Source organism: Trachypithecus francoisi, unplaced genomic scaffold (assembly GCF_009764315.1).
Source record: "Trachypithecus francoisi isolate TF-2019V2 unplaced genomic scaffold, Tfra_2.0 Lachesis_group10, whole genome shotgun sequence".
NCBI classification, from domain to species: domain Eukaryota; kingdom Metazoa; phylum Chordata; class Mammalia; order Primates; family Cercopithecidae; genus Trachypithecus; species Trachypithecus francoisi.
Window position 1 is genome coordinate 122,281,087 of NW_022681455.1, and position 15,973 is coordinate 122,297,059.

The 15,973-nt window shown below is 51.6% G+C and overlaps 1 protein-coding gene across 2 annotated transcripts in view; it reads left to right on the forward strand.

The window, feature by feature from the left end:
- Nucleotides 1-15,973, forward strand: part of CMIP (c-Maf inducing protein) — a 272,103-nt gene that overhangs the window by 156,310 nt on the left and 99,820 nt on the right. Inside the window, exon 2 of one of the 2 annotated variants that reach the window (XM_033219126.1) lies at nucleotides 8,302-8,427. In XM_033219126.1, the coding sequence (XP_033075017.1) occupies nucleotides 8,302-8,427 (126 nt within the window). Of the gene's footprint in view, nucleotides 1-8,301; nucleotides 8,428-11,645; nucleotides 11,920-15,973 lie in introns of those variants that run through there. The other variant, XM_033219127.1, reaches the window with a different exon arrangement.

Here is a 15,973-nt window from a genome sequence, read left to right on the forward strand (position 1 = left end):
TGAGCCATTCTGCTGGTATGATGGTCTCATACTCTAGTAACCCCTCTGGTCTTTTTTTTTTTTTTTGAGATGGAGTCTCGCTCTGTCCCCGAGGCTGGAGTGCAGTGGTGCGATCTCGGCTCACTGCAAGCTCCGCCTCCCGGGTTTACGCCATTCTCCTGCCTCAGCCTGCCGAGTAGCTGGGACTACAGGCGCCCGCCACCTCGCCCGGCTAATTTTTTGTGTTTTTAGTAGAGATGGGGTTTCACCATGTTAACCAGGATGGTCTCGATCTGACCTTGTGATCCGCCCACCTCAGTCTGGTCTTTAATTTACTAGTTGCCTATAGACAAAGGCCAGGGCATGAAGTCCAAACATCTTGGTTTTGTTCCCAGCTCTCTCCTGAATAACTGTGTCTGGTTGGTCAAGTTGGGCACCTGCTCGAAGTGTTCATCCCTGGTGTGTCATGAGAGTGATGGCAAGTTGAACTACAGGTGTCTGGGGACCTGCTGCGTGGGGCAGTAACAGAAGGCCGGTCCTCAGACCCCTGCCATGCTGGTTCCAGTCATGGCTTCAGCTCTGGTCCCAGCTCCTTTCTGCATAATATGTACTTGAGGTGTGTGAGCACAAAGGTACACAAATTGGAGTTTGCCTCTGGCCAGAGGAATTTGGCATAACAGAGGGATGGAAGTTGCTGTCTTGGGGGGTTATGAAATTGAATCCTGGGCCTGTCTTATAAGAGCAGGAGGCCTGTGTGAGACTTCTCCCACTCTGTGCCTCAGTTTCTTCCTCTGTAGCATGTGGACAACAGCAATTAAAACAGCCTCCCCGCCTTAGCATCGTTGTCCCGTTTTTTTTTTTTTTTTTTTTTTTTGAGACGGAGTCTCGCTCTGTCGCCCGGCCTGGAGTGCAGTGGCCGGATCTCAGCTCACTGCAAGCTCCGCCTCCCGGTTTACGCCATTCTCCTGCCTCAGCCTCCGGAGTAGCTGGGACTACAGGCGCCAGCCACCTCGCCGGCTAGCTTTTTTTGTATTTTTTAGTAGAGACGGGGTTTCACCGTGTTAGCCAGGATGGTCTCGAACTCCTGACCTCGTGATTCGCCCGTCTCGGCCTCCCAAAGTGCTGGGATTACAGGCTTGAGCCACCGCGCCCGGCCCGTTGTCCCGTTAAATGAAGGAATATATATAAAGCTGTTAGCATGTGCTGGCCACGTGGTAACTGCTTGATGAATGTGAACCAGCGGCACCTGTGCGTGTCCGTATTGTCGTGAGGCTAGCATCTGCACAGCAGGTGTCCTTCCTTCTGTCATTAAAAAAAGATATATGCCGGGCGTGGTGGCTTATGCCTATAATCCCAGCACTTTGGGTGGCAGAGGTGGGTGGATCACGAGGTCAGGAGTTCCAGACCATCCTGACCAACATGGTAAAACTCTATCTCTACTAAAATTACAAAAATTAGCCAGAGTGATGGTGGGTGACTGTAATCCCAGCTGATTAGGAGGCTGAGGCAGGAGAATCACTTGACAGGAGGCGGAGGTTGCAGTGAGCCGAGATCGCACCACTGCACTGCAGTCTGGCAAGAGAGCGAGACTCTGTCTCAAAAAAAAAAAAAAAAAGAAAAGAAAAGAAAAGAAAAAAAAGAAAAGATATATACAGCTGGCTCTTCACTGTAGTCAAAAGTTAGAGACAATCCTTGTGTCCATTAGCAGACAAATGGATAAACACGTGGCCTGCCCATACAATGGAATGTCAGTCAGCCATAAAAAGGAATGCAATTTCGATTCATGCCACAGCGCAGATAAACCTCAAAAACAGTAAGTGAAAGGAGCCAGACACAAAGAGCCACCAAGTATGTGATGTCATTTATGTGACATGTCCAGAACAGGCAAGTCCCACAGATGGATAGCAGGCTGGCGACTGCCTGGCGTCTGGGGATGGGGTAGCAGGGAGTGACGACTTAATAGTATGGGGCTTTCTTTGGCAGTAAAAACATCTCAGAACTAGATAGAGACGATGGTGACACAGCACCAGGAATGGACTCAATGCCACTGAATTGTACATCTTAAGTGATTCATGGTTAGTTTTACGTTATGTGAATTTTATTTTGAATTTTAGAAATGCAGCCGGGGAGGTGGGGACTGAAGCCCGTTCTGCCAGCACAAGGCACTTTTAGCACCACTGTGTTTGCCGCTGTGATGGCAGCCTCATCACTGGTACTGTTGTTGTTGTTGTGTTGTTGTTGTTGCTGCTGACTGTCTAAGCAGGGCTGCCATCCAACTTCTTGTTTCTCCTTTGGCGCCCCAGGGTATGTGTGCGGGGCCAGCAAATCCTTCCTCACAGTGCGGTGGTGCCACGTGGAACCCGACTGTGCAGCATAGGTGTCCCTGTGTGATGACTGAAGCCACTTCCATGTAGGAAGAGAGGGGACTTGTCTCCAGTCCAGCACTTCCAGCCAGATGTTAGGGCCACAGATGCCCCGTGACACACAGCCTGCCGTTTTCAACCCCATCCCCGACTGGGCAGGGTTTCTCGGGCCTTGGGAACAAGCTCATGGGAGGATTTTCCAGACTGGCTGCTTCTTTCGGGGTCTGGGAGCTCCTCCCCTCCCTGGGACATGTTTTGAGTCAGCCTGGACGTCATGATTCATAGTCGCTTTGAGAGGAATCCCCATGGAAACCAGCAGGCGGGTTTGGGCAGGAGGGAGCTGGCTCCCCAGAAAGGCAAGAGAAGGCGAAGGCTAGGGGCCTTCTGCCAGCATCAGGGGCGGGCCTGACGGGGGCTCTTTCTTGGGGGGTCAGCTGACCCCATTCCCCACCCACTCTGGGAGCAGGTCTGAGGCACTATCTGGTTTGGAATGCCAGTTCTGAAGATCTCTGGGGGTTCACATGGGACTCTCATGAGGTCCCTCTGGGCCCTACTTTTTCCAGCCCAGATCCAGTATTGCATGCCACTGGACAGGGGGCTTACCTGGAAACAGGCAGAGGCGAAGAATCTCTTCCTGGTCTGGCAAATTCAGGACCCCTCAAAACTAGCCCCATATCTGTCCCCGAGAGCAAAAAGACAAAGGCAGAGTTCACTGACCCATTCTCCAGCTTCCACGGAAGGCAGCGTCCCCAGGGGCCCGAACCCCAGCTTGTGGGCTGCGGCATCTCCAATACCCTCTGGGCGCTGTCACCTTGCAGGCATTCGGTTAGCGAGCGGGCCCACTGAACCTACCTGGGTTTGCTCGCTGCTTCTCACATGGCCCTGTCAAGCCAGTGGCCCAGGACGAAAGCCCCTCAGCCTTGGCCAGGGCTCCCCAGTTCCCTTTAATATCCATTTAATGAGAGCAATTTGGCAACAACGTAAAACATGCTCTTGCCCTTTGTCCCAGTAATTCCATTTCTGGGAATCTGGCCTAAGGAAATAATCCTAAATATAGGGTAGAAAAACATGTTTCACAAGGATGTTCACTGCGGAGTTGTGCACGGCAGCATAAAATGAGACAGTGGCACTGTCCCTGAGGGAGGGGGTGAGAGCAGGGATGAAATTGATGGTGGTGGAATATTTTATAGCTGCTACAGTGAGAATTCTAGAGCTTGCCATTCAGAGCAGGGAAATATACGTGCGATGATGTGAAAAAAACAAGACGTTACAAAATTCTATGTACCGTATGATTTAGGCTTTATAAAAAATGATGTATTAAAATAATCAGGAAAGTCATACACCAGAGTGCTAATGAGTGGTCTTGGTTGGATTTTTATGGGAAAGATTTTATTCATCACCTTCCAAATTACCTTCAGTATTCACGCATTGCCTTTTTTAGTCAGGTTTGCGTTGTAATTTACATACAGTAAGAGTCATGCTTTTAGCATGCAGATCTGTGAGTTCTGACAAACGTATACAGCCAAGTAACATCGCCCCCACAGTCAATACAGAGTCCGCCCCAAGAGTCCCCCTGCCCCCCGCCCGCCCCAGCGGCTGGCAGCCACGGGTGTGATTTCAGTCCCTGTAGTTTTATTTCAGGATGTCATATAAATGGAATCATACAGTATGCCTTACACTGCTCTTAACGTTCAGGAAAAAAAATTTTCATCTGCTTATTGTTCTCTTAGCTGTACATCTTCGAGCAGGATTCCCTACCATCCCTCAATGGAGGAGAATTTTAATATTTTCTCTTATCCAGTTCAGCCTCCTACCCCAGACAGGAATCTCCTCCTCTGGAGCTCCGGCCATCATGTTCAGCTTACCAGGGAATTATCAGTTATCTGTAAAATCATCCCAGCAATAGGAAAGTACCTAGCACGGCAGAGGTGCCGGGGAAGTGTTAGCTCAAATCTGAGCCCAAGGAACAGCAGTGTTGAGAGGCTTTCCATCCCAATCCAGCCCGTGTCCCCTGCAGGCCTCCCGTGTTCCTGCTCGGTGATAGCACTATAGCAGCAGCACCAGTTTTGTTTTTGTTTTTAAATAAACGTATTCTTTTAGGACAGTTTGAGATGTATAGGAAAGCGACGAGGATACTCCCGAGTTCTCACACATCTGCAGTCTGCTTCTCCAGCTGCTAGCATCTTAGTCTGTGTGCTGCGTTTGTCACAACTCTCTTGAACCAGTATTGATATATGATTGCCGAAGTCCATATTTTATTAGGTTTCCTTAGGTTTTCCGTGATGTCCTTTTTCTGTCCCAGGATCCCAGCCAGGACCCCCACAGTACTTGTAGTCACGTCTCCCGAAACTTCCCTTGGCTGGGATAGTTGCTCAGGCTTTCCTCGTGTTGAATGAGCGCTGGTCAGGAGTTTTGAGGAAGGTCCCTCAGTTAGGGTTTGTCTGATATTTTTTCTGATGGTTAGACTTGGGTTATGGGTTTGGGAAGGAAGACCCCAGAGGCAAAGATTCATCTTTCTCAAAATAGTTCATTTGATTGCATTCTTTAGTTTGTTCCAGGTACTGTGCTGAGTCCTTGATAAACTGGATCTCCTTTAATGCTACCAGGAATTCTGCCTATTAAATAAATTCTCATCTTAACCAGTAGAGAAAGTGAGCTCAGAGAGGGGGAGTAACTTGCCTAAGGACACACAGTAAGTGGCCCAAACGCAGGTCTCCTTGGTCCTAAAAAGTCTGCTTTTGGCCAAATCCTGCTTCAGACAGGAGGCAAGCAGCTTGTCTGCTTTTAAAAAATATAATGGGCTGGGTGTGGTGGCTTATGCCTGTAATCCCAGCACTTTGGGAGGCCGAGGCAGGAGGATCACCTGAGGTCAGGAGTTCAAGACCAGCCTGGCCAACATGGTGAAACCCCATCTCTACTAAAAATGCTGAAAAATTAGCTGGGCGTGGTGGTGGGCGCCTGTAATCCCAGCTACTCGGGAGGCTGAGGCAGAAGAATCCCTTGAACCTAAGTGGTGGAGGTTGCAGTGAGCCAAGAACACACCATTGCACTCCAGTCTGGGTGACAAGAGTGAAACCCCGTCTCAAAAAAAAAGAAAAGAAAAGAAAAGGACCGGGCGCAGTGGTTTACACCTGTAATCCCAGCACTTTGGGAGGCTGAGGCAGGTGGATCACAAGGTCAGGAGTTCAAGACCAGCCTGGCTAAGATGGTGAAACCCCATCTCTACTAAAAATACAAAAAAATTAGCCAGGCGTGGTGGCGGGCGCCTGTAATCTCAGCTGAGACCACACCACTGCACTCTAGCTTGGGCAACAGAGCAAGACTCTATCTAAAACAAAACACAGAACAGTATAGATTTATTTATACACAACCTTACCTGAAAAAGCCTTGGTTGCAACTTCAGATCAAAGCCACGTTAAGACAACTAAGGCAGGGTAAGTGAAAGGTAGACTCACAAAGCCTCTCTCCAGTGTGTTGTGGGTGATGCTTATAGTTAAAACACGGATGAACGTTGCCTTTTTTTTGTAAGGTATTCATTCATTTGTTAGGAAATTAGTAATCACCTCTTAAATGTCAGACGTCATTTAGGCACATGAAACAGAGCAGGTGAACCCTCCTGCTCCCATGGTACCTAAATAGTAGCAGGGGACACAGACAATCAGTGACCAACACAATAAGCATTTGAACGTGAATGAGGAAAATAAGCATAGAACCAACCGCCAAGCCCTGGCTTCTCCAGCAGTGCTCAGGACAAGACATGCTGTTAGGGCTGAGTCATTTACTGCAGAATAGTGAGAACAGAACAGTGCACGGGCTGCTGGAATAGGCCAGAACGGTGAAGGGCAGACCCAGGAGTGTGACTTTGAGGCATGGTGGTATAAAGAGAACCCTCTTGGGTGACACACGGCAGCCACCGGGTTTGGTGGCCAGGAGGTCCTCTGAGGGGTGAGCGATGCAGTGGTGGAAAGGACAGGATGAACACAGCTGCCTCCTCCCCTAGGTTACGGGGTCCAAGCAGCCTTGTCGCTCACCTTGACCTTTGCAGCAGCCTGCAGACTGTCCCCGTCACCACTGTCTCCTTTCAAGTCTGTTTTCTGAGCAGCAATCCCTGTGAACCTTGGCTAAAGCTCCTGCAACCCCAGGGGAAATCCCCGAGCCCCTAGGTGGACCTACCAACCTCTCCAGGAGTGGCCTGCGCTTGTCTCCAAGGCATCGCTTACCCAGCCCTCCGTCGGTTTCACCTTCTGCTCCTCCTTGAACACTCCCAGCTGTTCCCACCTCAGAGCCTTTGCACTGGCCGTGGGCTCTGGGACACTCTTTACTCCTGCCCTCAGCCACCTGTCATCACGTCCCATTGTGATTCTTTGTGCAGCACTTGCCACTCTCCAATAGTTTATTTATTTAGATATTTTATTTGTTGCCCGTTTGCCCACTGGGCTCCTGTCTTACTCACTGCTGAATCTCCAGCACCTAGCATGGTGCCTGGAACATAATAGAAGCTCAGTAAATGTCTGTCAGATGAATGAAGGAATGAATGAAAAATGAATTGATCAATACCTTGTACTTTTTGAGCCTAGCAATTGATCACATCAGGGAAATTGAGGCAGCTTCAGCCATCAACCCTCTCTACCTCCACCCCCATCACCGTAACTCTCCTTTGGCAGACAGATACTGAAATTAACAAACCTAACGGAGGTCCCCCATCTTTATGGTAGAATTAACCTGTTGGCCTTAAACTTTGAATTGCCTTTGCCTCTTTTTTGGAACACAGGATAGAGGTCAGGTCTGATTCCGGAGTCAGATGGCCGAGTTCAGTCCTGGCCGTGCCACTCCTACCTGAATGACCTTGGGCAAATCACGTGACCTCCTGAGCCTCAGCTTCCTTGTCTGTATGATGGGATGACCTTTGATACCTGTTCCACAAGACCTCTGTGAGGATTAAATGATTGCCATGTGCCCAGGGTGCATGCGAGAGCTAGAGAGGTGTTCGCTGTTACTCTTCTCAGCTGTGCTGCACTCACCTGATTCTCCTGAAGTCTGACTTTCTGGAGCCAAAGGACACCTGCTCTGGCTCCTGGTGGCCATTATATCCCTCAGTCACCTGGTGCCTTCTCGGGACAGCGAGACTCACTCAGAGAGTGGTGGGTGACTGTGGATTTCTCTTGCCCTGCCCCTACTCCCAACGATGACCGATAATAATAGCCTTTCTCATTCTTTTCAATACGTGCTATTGAGCCCTTGCCATGGGCCAGCCACTGGGGAAAGAGTGGGAACCAAGACAGACCTAGGCCCTGATTTCATGGAGCTTGCGGCCTGGCCAGGAGGCAGACATCCAACAGATAATGACACAGAATAGAGATGCCGCCTAGGGGCGGGGCTGGGGGCGCACAGGGAGAGCAGACCCCACTGGGTCTGTCAATTGTGGATGGGAGTGTGGATTTTGTGGCTGGGCCGTTGGGAGCCATTGAAGAATGTTGAGCAGCGGGGTGGGGATATGGAGTTTGCCATCTTGGAATGTGGCTCTGGAGGCCGAGTGGAGGATACATATCCTTGGGGAGAGGACAAGGGGAGATCGGTGCTTTCTGGGCAGGAGAAGGTGGTGGCTTGTTGCTGGTGAGGGATGGCGGGCTTCCGGCCACACCCTGTGCTGGCCCCGTGGATACCAAGAGCAGCAGTCCCTCAGTCCTTGCCCTCTAGCTGCTCCCACTCTGTTCCTAACTCTGCACCTCCAAACGTGTGGGTGGAGTTTTACAGTGAACCCCCTTGCAGCTGGATATGGCCAGCCAGAAACAGGGAGGCTTCCTTTGGTCACCAGAGGTGCCGAGCTCCTGCACTAGCTCCATTTGCCTGTCACCGCAGGGGCGATGTTTCCAGGAACCATCTGAGATGCGGATGTCATGTCTGCTCCTGTAACCAATGCATGTCTCTTCTTTTCCTTTTTTTTTTTTTTTTGCTGCAGCCAACTGGGTACATGGAAAACTCAGTCTCCTACAGCGCGATTGAAGACGTTCAGCTGCTGTCCTGGGAGAATGCCCCGAAGTACTGTTTACAGCTCACGATTCCTGGGGGAACTGTCTTACTGCAGGTAGGAGAAATAAACATGAACAAGCAGTTTCTTCTCCCTCATCTTCTTGCACTCACCCCCCTCGTTTCCCTTGGAGGGAGCCAGCCAACTATCAAGAGGAAAGGATGTTTAACTTTGGGTGATTTTATTCCCCAACTATAAGAAAGCTATAAACTGGGTCTGACTGGAGTAAAGGAAGAGGACTGTGCATGGTCTGAGCTCCTCCTGCACACCTGTTGCAGTCTAGTTCCCTTAATAAACCTGATAAATAAATTTTATCTCCATTTTACAGATGAGGAAACTGAGGCACACAGGTGAGTTGTTAGGCCCAAGAAGACTGTGAAAAGCAGATGAGCAGTAGATACTAACTTTTTGCTTTACTTCGAGTGAGGGGGTTTCTGACATCTTGTTGATCTAAGTCTTTTGAGACTGATAGAATTATAACTTGTCTTTTCAGGAAAAAAAGTGCATTCTGTATGTACTGGTCAGGACGTTTGGTTGGAAATGACACAAACATTATTCCAACTAGTGAGACAAAAAGAGAGTTTAATGCTGTTAACTATTAAAATAGCTGTTAACTATTAAAATAACTGGGAAGTCTTAGAGAGGAATTCAGGCATTGCTGGATCCAGGGGTCAGATGACATCATTAATAGTGGGCATCTCTCTCTCCGTCTCCTGGCTGTGCTTCTGTTTATTGGCTTCATTGGCAGATCCTACCACATCTCACCGTGTGGTAGGAAAGATGACCTACCTGTGGCCCAAAGCCACAACCTTAGAGGTTATAGTCCTTATGAGTGAGCGCCCTTTTTGTTTCCAGTACCTTTTACAAAATCTCATGGAAGGTCGGGTACGGTGGCTCAAGCCTGTAATCCCAGCACTTTGGGAGGCTGAGACGAGCGGATCATGAGGTCAGGAGATCGAGACCATCCTGGCTAACCCGGTGAAACCCCATCTCTACTAAAAAATACAAAAAACTAGCCGGGCGAGGTGGCGGGCGCCTGTAGTCCCAGCTACTGGGGAGGCTGAGGCAGGAGAATGGCGTGAACCCGGGAGGCAGAGCTTGCAGTGAGCCAAGACAGTGCCACTGCACTCCAGCCTGGGTGACAGAGCGAGACTCTGTCTCAAAAAAAAAAAAAAAAAAAATCTCATGGAAGATCCTGATCGACTCTGCTGTGTTCCCACTCAGCCCCCAGGAATGCACTCCCCCAGATTACCCACCCACTCTTGACCTCAGGCAAGGCCCAGGTCTTAGATTGGTAGCCCCACCAGGCCCACACAGAGGCGGTGAGGTGGGTCCACCAAGAATGGAGAAGTGACCAACAAAAAACCATGACCATGGTCACACATCCGTAAGACAGGTTACGTCACGTTGGGGAGCCAGCCCAATTTCCAGGAGGAACCCCGAGTCCGAAACCCGTCATGTAGAAAAAATTTACCCTCTTATCAATGGGGAGAAGATCTGCCTCCATTTTTCTTTTGAGATCATTTTATTCCTAACCTGTTTCTCCAGGGAAACCTTCTCTTAGCCCAAAGAGATGCTCTCTAAAAACCTGTTTTCGATCTAGCGACCACTGGATTGTGTAACACAGCATCGGGCTAATAGTCACCCAGTTTGGGCTCCAAGGAATGCTGAGCTCAGTGGCGGACCGTAACAACTTAGCATTGTTAGAAAAGTCCTGTTTCTTTTTTTTTTTTTTTTTTTTTTGAGACGGCGTCTCGCTCTGTCGCTCAGGCTGGAGTGCAGTGGCCGGATCTCAGCTCACTGCAAGCTCCACCTCCCGGGTTCACGCCATTCTCCTGCCTCAGCCTCCGGAGTAGCTGGGACTACAGGCGCCCGCCACCTCGCCCGGCTAGATTTTTGTATTTTTTTAATAGAGACGGGGTTTCACCGTGTTAGCCAGGATGGTCTCGATCTCCTGACCTCATGATCCGCCCGTCTCGGCCTCCCAAAGTGCTGGGATTACAGGCTTGAGCCACCGCGCCCGTCCGAAAAGTCCTGTTTCTTACTGTCATCTCTCAGAGGACTCCGGAAACCACGTCTGCCCAGTCTGCTTTCTTCTTAGTGAATCTCTCGCACTCTGCCCTCTACGCTTTTCTTTTAACCCTGTCCCCACACCCCCACACTGTCCCTCCCCTGCCTTCCCACCACAGCCAGCAAAGCCTTCCTCTCCTTTCTTTCTCTTCCCTCGTCTTTATGATAGAAGTCAGTGTCATCCTCCTGCCAGATACTTCTCCTGCCAGTTCTTTGCCTCTTCACTCACTCCTTCTTGCCCATCCAATGGCTGCATCACAGAGTCCATGAAGGGGGTGGTCAGTGCCAGCCCCCTCGGGGTGGGAGATGAACGGGCAATCACAGGGTTCTGTGGCCAACAGAGAGGTAGGGAGGCCGGGGAATATCCCACCCCAGTGACTTTCCTGCTGTCAGAGCTTTGAGCACAGAGCTCAAAGAGCACAGAGCAGCCTCTCTCCTGTGCTGGGGTAGGTCCCATGTGCGAAGAGCCCCTCAGCCACTGGGGAGACAGGGCCATAAACGAATGATTACTGAAATAATGGCTAAGACAGAGGCAACCCCAGAGGACTGGGAGCCCAGAGGAAGGAGAAACTCACTTGGCCTGGGGGGCCAAAGCAGGCTCCCCAGACCGGCGGCATTAGAACTGGGTGTAGAGGGATGAGTAGGAGTGTGCCAGGATGGTGGGGTGGGGGCCCCACGCTCCGGGCAGAGGGGATGTGTGTGCAAATCATGAATGTGGGCGACCTGGGTACTTGCTATAGCTGGAGGAGATGGGGAGATGGAGTTTGGGCTGCGGATGTGTCTAGATCTATTGGGCGATGGCCGGATCACCCAGGCCTTGCTAGCTGAGTGAAGAAGCCTCAGACTCTTTTCCAAAGGTAATAGGGAGCCACTGAAAGCTCTGAAGGAGTAGAGGGACACTAGAGGAATCAGTATGGTGGCAGGGCAGAGGGGCCTAGATGTGTATGTGACAGAGAGGCAGGAGGGAGCCCCTTGAAACAGTCCAGTCGGAGGAGAGGAGGCCCTGAGCCTCCGCCTTCCTCCTCCACCAGCAAAGGCACCTCATTCCTTCTGGGGCTGGAGGGGCAGCCCTGGCCCCAAGGGACTCCAGAGCATCACTCGTCCCATGGATGGAGGGGCAGTGAGGCTGAAAAGCAGGGAGGCAGTGCCTGGAATGTCCCTTTAACCTGGCCGTGGCGGCCGGCCCAACTGTGATGACTCGCCTGGCCGCCGCGTCCGGCAGGGCTTCAGGACAGGGCTGTCCCTGTGGCGCTGAGGAGCCAAGCGGGCGGGGAGCCTCTAGCTGCTCCAGCATCCCACTTACTCACTGCCCGCTGCTCCCGTGGACAGCGCAGTCAGAGGCAGGAGCAGGAGAGGAGGAAGCAGAGGAAAAGGAGGAGGAGGCGGCGGCTTGCAGCTCCTCAGATCCAGAGCCGGATTCCGAGCTAGGGCGGGAGCAGCAGACTCGGCCTCCCAACCCTTCCCCCCAGGGGAACCCAGGTGGGTGCAGCCCCTGCCCCTGGCGGCTGTGGTTCTCTCCCTGGCTGCCATTTCCATCAGGAGAGGTAGGCCTGGATCGGCTTCTCCCTTGCTTCCCTCTCGTCCTCACCCCCACACTCTGCCCACCGTGATGCACGGGTGGTGTATAGCTGGCTCATTCTATAAACAGGACTAGTGAGTCTGTGTGATTCTAGGGAGGCTGGGGCAGAGTGCACTCGGCCCCCGGTGTGGTGCCCAGGGCTTTCTTCAGTCCTGGTTGTATTCCCGTGCCTTTTGTGACAGGTGGCAGGACTCTCTGCTTTGAGAGACTTTACTTTGTCTTGATTCACATACAACACACTGTATTAGAACCTAGAGCCGTGGTGCCACAGAGAACAACTCCTTTGGCCCTGGGGACAGATCTTCCCTGCTCCAGCGTGGGAGAGGGGACCAAGAAACAGCCAGGTGCCCTCTTGGGCCACGGCCCATCTGAACAGCATCACCTGAGTGCTCCTAGTCAGCAGAGAAGTGGAAGTGCCTTAAACGGTGCCACGTGACACAGCTGCCACCAGCCACGCATGGCAGCTCGCATATGGGTTTAATTTACTCATTCACATTAATAACACCGTTCCTCAGCCCCCTAGCTACACGTCCAGGGCCCAGGGGCCACACATGGCTAAAGCTGCTGTATTGGACAGTGCAGATAGAGAACATTTCCATTGATACACGAAGTTCTGTGGAGCAGTGCTGGCCTCAAGGCCTTTTCATTTTGACCTCATGCTGCAGGCACCTGACCCCCTCCTGGGGAAGATCGCCTCAGATCACAGGGGGCTCTTCGATCCTGCAGTCTGGCTGTGCTGTCACGCAGTCTGCACCCTGCTGCATTACAGCACAGCCATTACAGACTAGGGGAATGGCAGGGCCCAAAGAGGACCAGTGCCCCTTCCCTACCCCAGCCTGCCTGATCTCTCTCCGTCTCTGTCTCTTTCAGGTTCTTTGCATCTGTGCGTGTCTGTTTTCCTCTGTCTCTCTGATGCCTTTTCTCCATCTCTCTCCCCTCCTTCCCCTTCCATCCCCTCCTGCCTCTCCTCTTTCTCTCTCTTTAGTTCTTGCCATGGTTTACTCTGGGCTTCTCTTGCAGGTCCTTCCTCCAGGACTCTCACCACCTCCGAGCCTGTCTCCCAATCCTCTCTGTGTGTCTCTCCCCTCTTCTCTCTGTTCCTCCTCCTCCTCTCTCTGTCTTCTGAGGAGCTCCTTGTAAAACTCTTGCTTTGTTAGAATTTGAATCAGTGCCTCTTGCAGACCTCAGGGAGCTGACCTGATCCTTCAAGGAAGGCCGAGAGGACATTCAGGCCCTCATCCCTAGCTCAGAGACTGAGCAATCTACCAGCAAGTTGAGTTGCCAAACAGGGGCGCCCAGCCTTCCAGCGTGGGTCCAATTGGTGTGTTTTGGATGCTTTGTGTTTTTCAGCATGAGCTCCCTTAATGCCATGTTACTAGAATCCCTGCTTGCAGGAAAGACCTATTTATCCTGTTTCCTCTATGAATGCCCTTTCTGCTAGCATTTCATTGTGGGGAGGCAAACCACGTAAGTACGTGGACAGTGTCATGACACCGTTCTGGGGTGCTCCTCGCTGGCCTCTGGGATGGGATAGTGGGCATTAAAGAGCAACACGGTGCAGATCATCTTCTGGGGGATTCTGCCTTAAAACTGAGTTTCTGCCCATCAGCAAAAACCAGACAGAGCCACTGCTCCACAAACAAGACTTCAGGCAAGATAAGAGCAGGGAGACCCTCCTCCCAAGAGTGTCTGCTTCTTTCTGGGATGGGTTCCGGGATTCTGCTCTTCTCCACCAATGTTCTGAAAAGTCCTGCAGGAGGCAGGGCAACTGTTTACCCCAAACATTGGCAGCAGGGCAGGGACAGGGTGGGTTCCTTTCTTACTGGAAGGTAACGAGCAGGACTTTTCCGGTCTGGAAAGCACCAGAAGGGTCTCACTCTCTGCCTTCCAGTAAGAAAGGAAGCTGCTTTTCCCTAAGAAACTGGGCCGGGGAAAGGAGCTTGGAAAAGGTTGCTCACAGCGCACCCTGGGCTGTTTTTCTCACCTCTCGAGACAATACAACAATGAGAAAGAACTTGGCAGGTTTGGGAGAGGAAACTGGGCAGCACTTGCCTGGAACCAGGCCTTTTCAGCATTCCAAAGATTTAACACCAGAAGTCGGAACCAGCTGCACCGGCTTCCAGGGAACTTGGGGTCTGGGGTCTGGCTGGGAACCTCTCCCATGTCTGAATGGATTCTCCTCTGAGTGACCCTCAGGGTCTGGCTGGGAACCTCTCCCAGGTCTGAATGGATTCTCCTCAGAGTGACCTTTGAGGTTCCAGCCGTGCCTTATGTTCCCACTGGGCTGGGTTCTCTCGGATCAGCCACCAGCAGGACAGTGTGGGGACTCTGCACAGAAGCGTGCCTCTTCCCCCGGCTGGAAAGCCGCCTGCTCAGCTTTCCCTTTGCTTGGAAGCCCCTTAGAGATGCCTGTGCTGGGGATTCAAGACATTGCCTAGCAGCCTGTGTCCTTCCTCAAAAGTAGACAAGCCGAAGGAACGAGCAGTTTACAGTCCAGCCTTGTCCCAACCTCTGTGGCTCCATCAGCCTCCGCCTGCTCTCCTAGAGGCAAGTTCCGGTCCTTTCCTTAGTTTCAAGGTGAGGTCTCCTGCGTGCCACATCCTTTGTCCTCCTGTTCCATCAGTAGGGCAGCTACCACGGAGAAATAATGCTCACGGATGTCCCAACCCAAGTCCTGAGAATCCAGAGGAGCTCAGATGCCTTGCTTCAGGTTCCTGGGCTGGATCGTAGGGAGGGAAGACGGTAGGGTCAGACAGACCTGAGTTCCTGCCCAGCTTTCCTGGGCACTACCTCTGGAACCTTAGACTCTAACTGGCTGTCGAACCCTAGGCTCTAACCAGCCCTGGAACCCTAAGTTTTACCACATTCTAGCTGTGGAACCCTAGACAACAGGAAGAACCTCTCTGGGCCTCATTTTCTTTATCGGTGAACCGTACCCTAATATTTATCTCCTTGGATATTGGGAGGCTCCTAGATACTACATGTAAAATACTTAGCACTGTGCCTGGTATATAATAGGTGTTTAAGAAAACACTGCCATGATCATTTTTAGAGTCTTAGTCACATACAGTTTGGGGAAGAGAGGGAATCAGAGCTGAAGAGTTCTTTTGAAGGTCTGTTGCGTGTGAACTTTCTTCACTGAGCAGAATGAGTATATGAATACCCCATTCATCCATCCGTCTATCCGCCCACCCATCTGTTTATCCATCAGACTGTCTGTCTTATCTGTTTTTCCATCCATCCATGTCTCCATCCATCCAGTTCATTCATTCATTCATTCATCCATTCATTCAACACTTCAACCAGTCTTTCATTTAACAAATGTTTCTCCAGATTTCATGGATGCAGTGCTGCATAAGTCAGACATGGTTCCTGACCTCCCAGAGCCCGTAGCCTGCAGAAGAAGCACAACTAGACAGACGATTCCAGGACAGTGTGATGCGTTAGGCGAGGCATTCTGGCCTGGTTTGGTGGGGGAGGGGGAGGGGAAGACACTATCAAGACAGTCATTGTGGAGAAGTGGCATTTCAGGAGGGACCTGAAGGGTAAGTAGGAGTGCAGCGGGCAGCGGAGAGAAGGGGTTGACAGCAGAATGTTCCTGGTGGGAGTACACGCTGCATGGAAGCCAGTCTGAGAGCAGGGCAGGCCAGGTGCTGCCACAGTCACGAGTGGCCACGCATGCTAGGTTGCTAGAAACGGCAAGGCATTGTTTCTCACTTGTGCTGTGTGTCCACTGTGGGCCAGTGGGGGCAGGGAGTGTGCCCGGCGCTGCATGGGTTCTCAGGGGCTTCCATGCACGGGACACGGGTCACTTCAGCATGGCACCAGCTTGCTGGCGTTGGCCTGTGTGCTTGCCAGGAGCCTGGAGGGAAGAGAGCTGGAAATGACATAAATGACGACCCCACCAAGTCTGGGTGTGTGTGTGGTGTCTGCGTTGGTTTCCCCAGTGGAAAA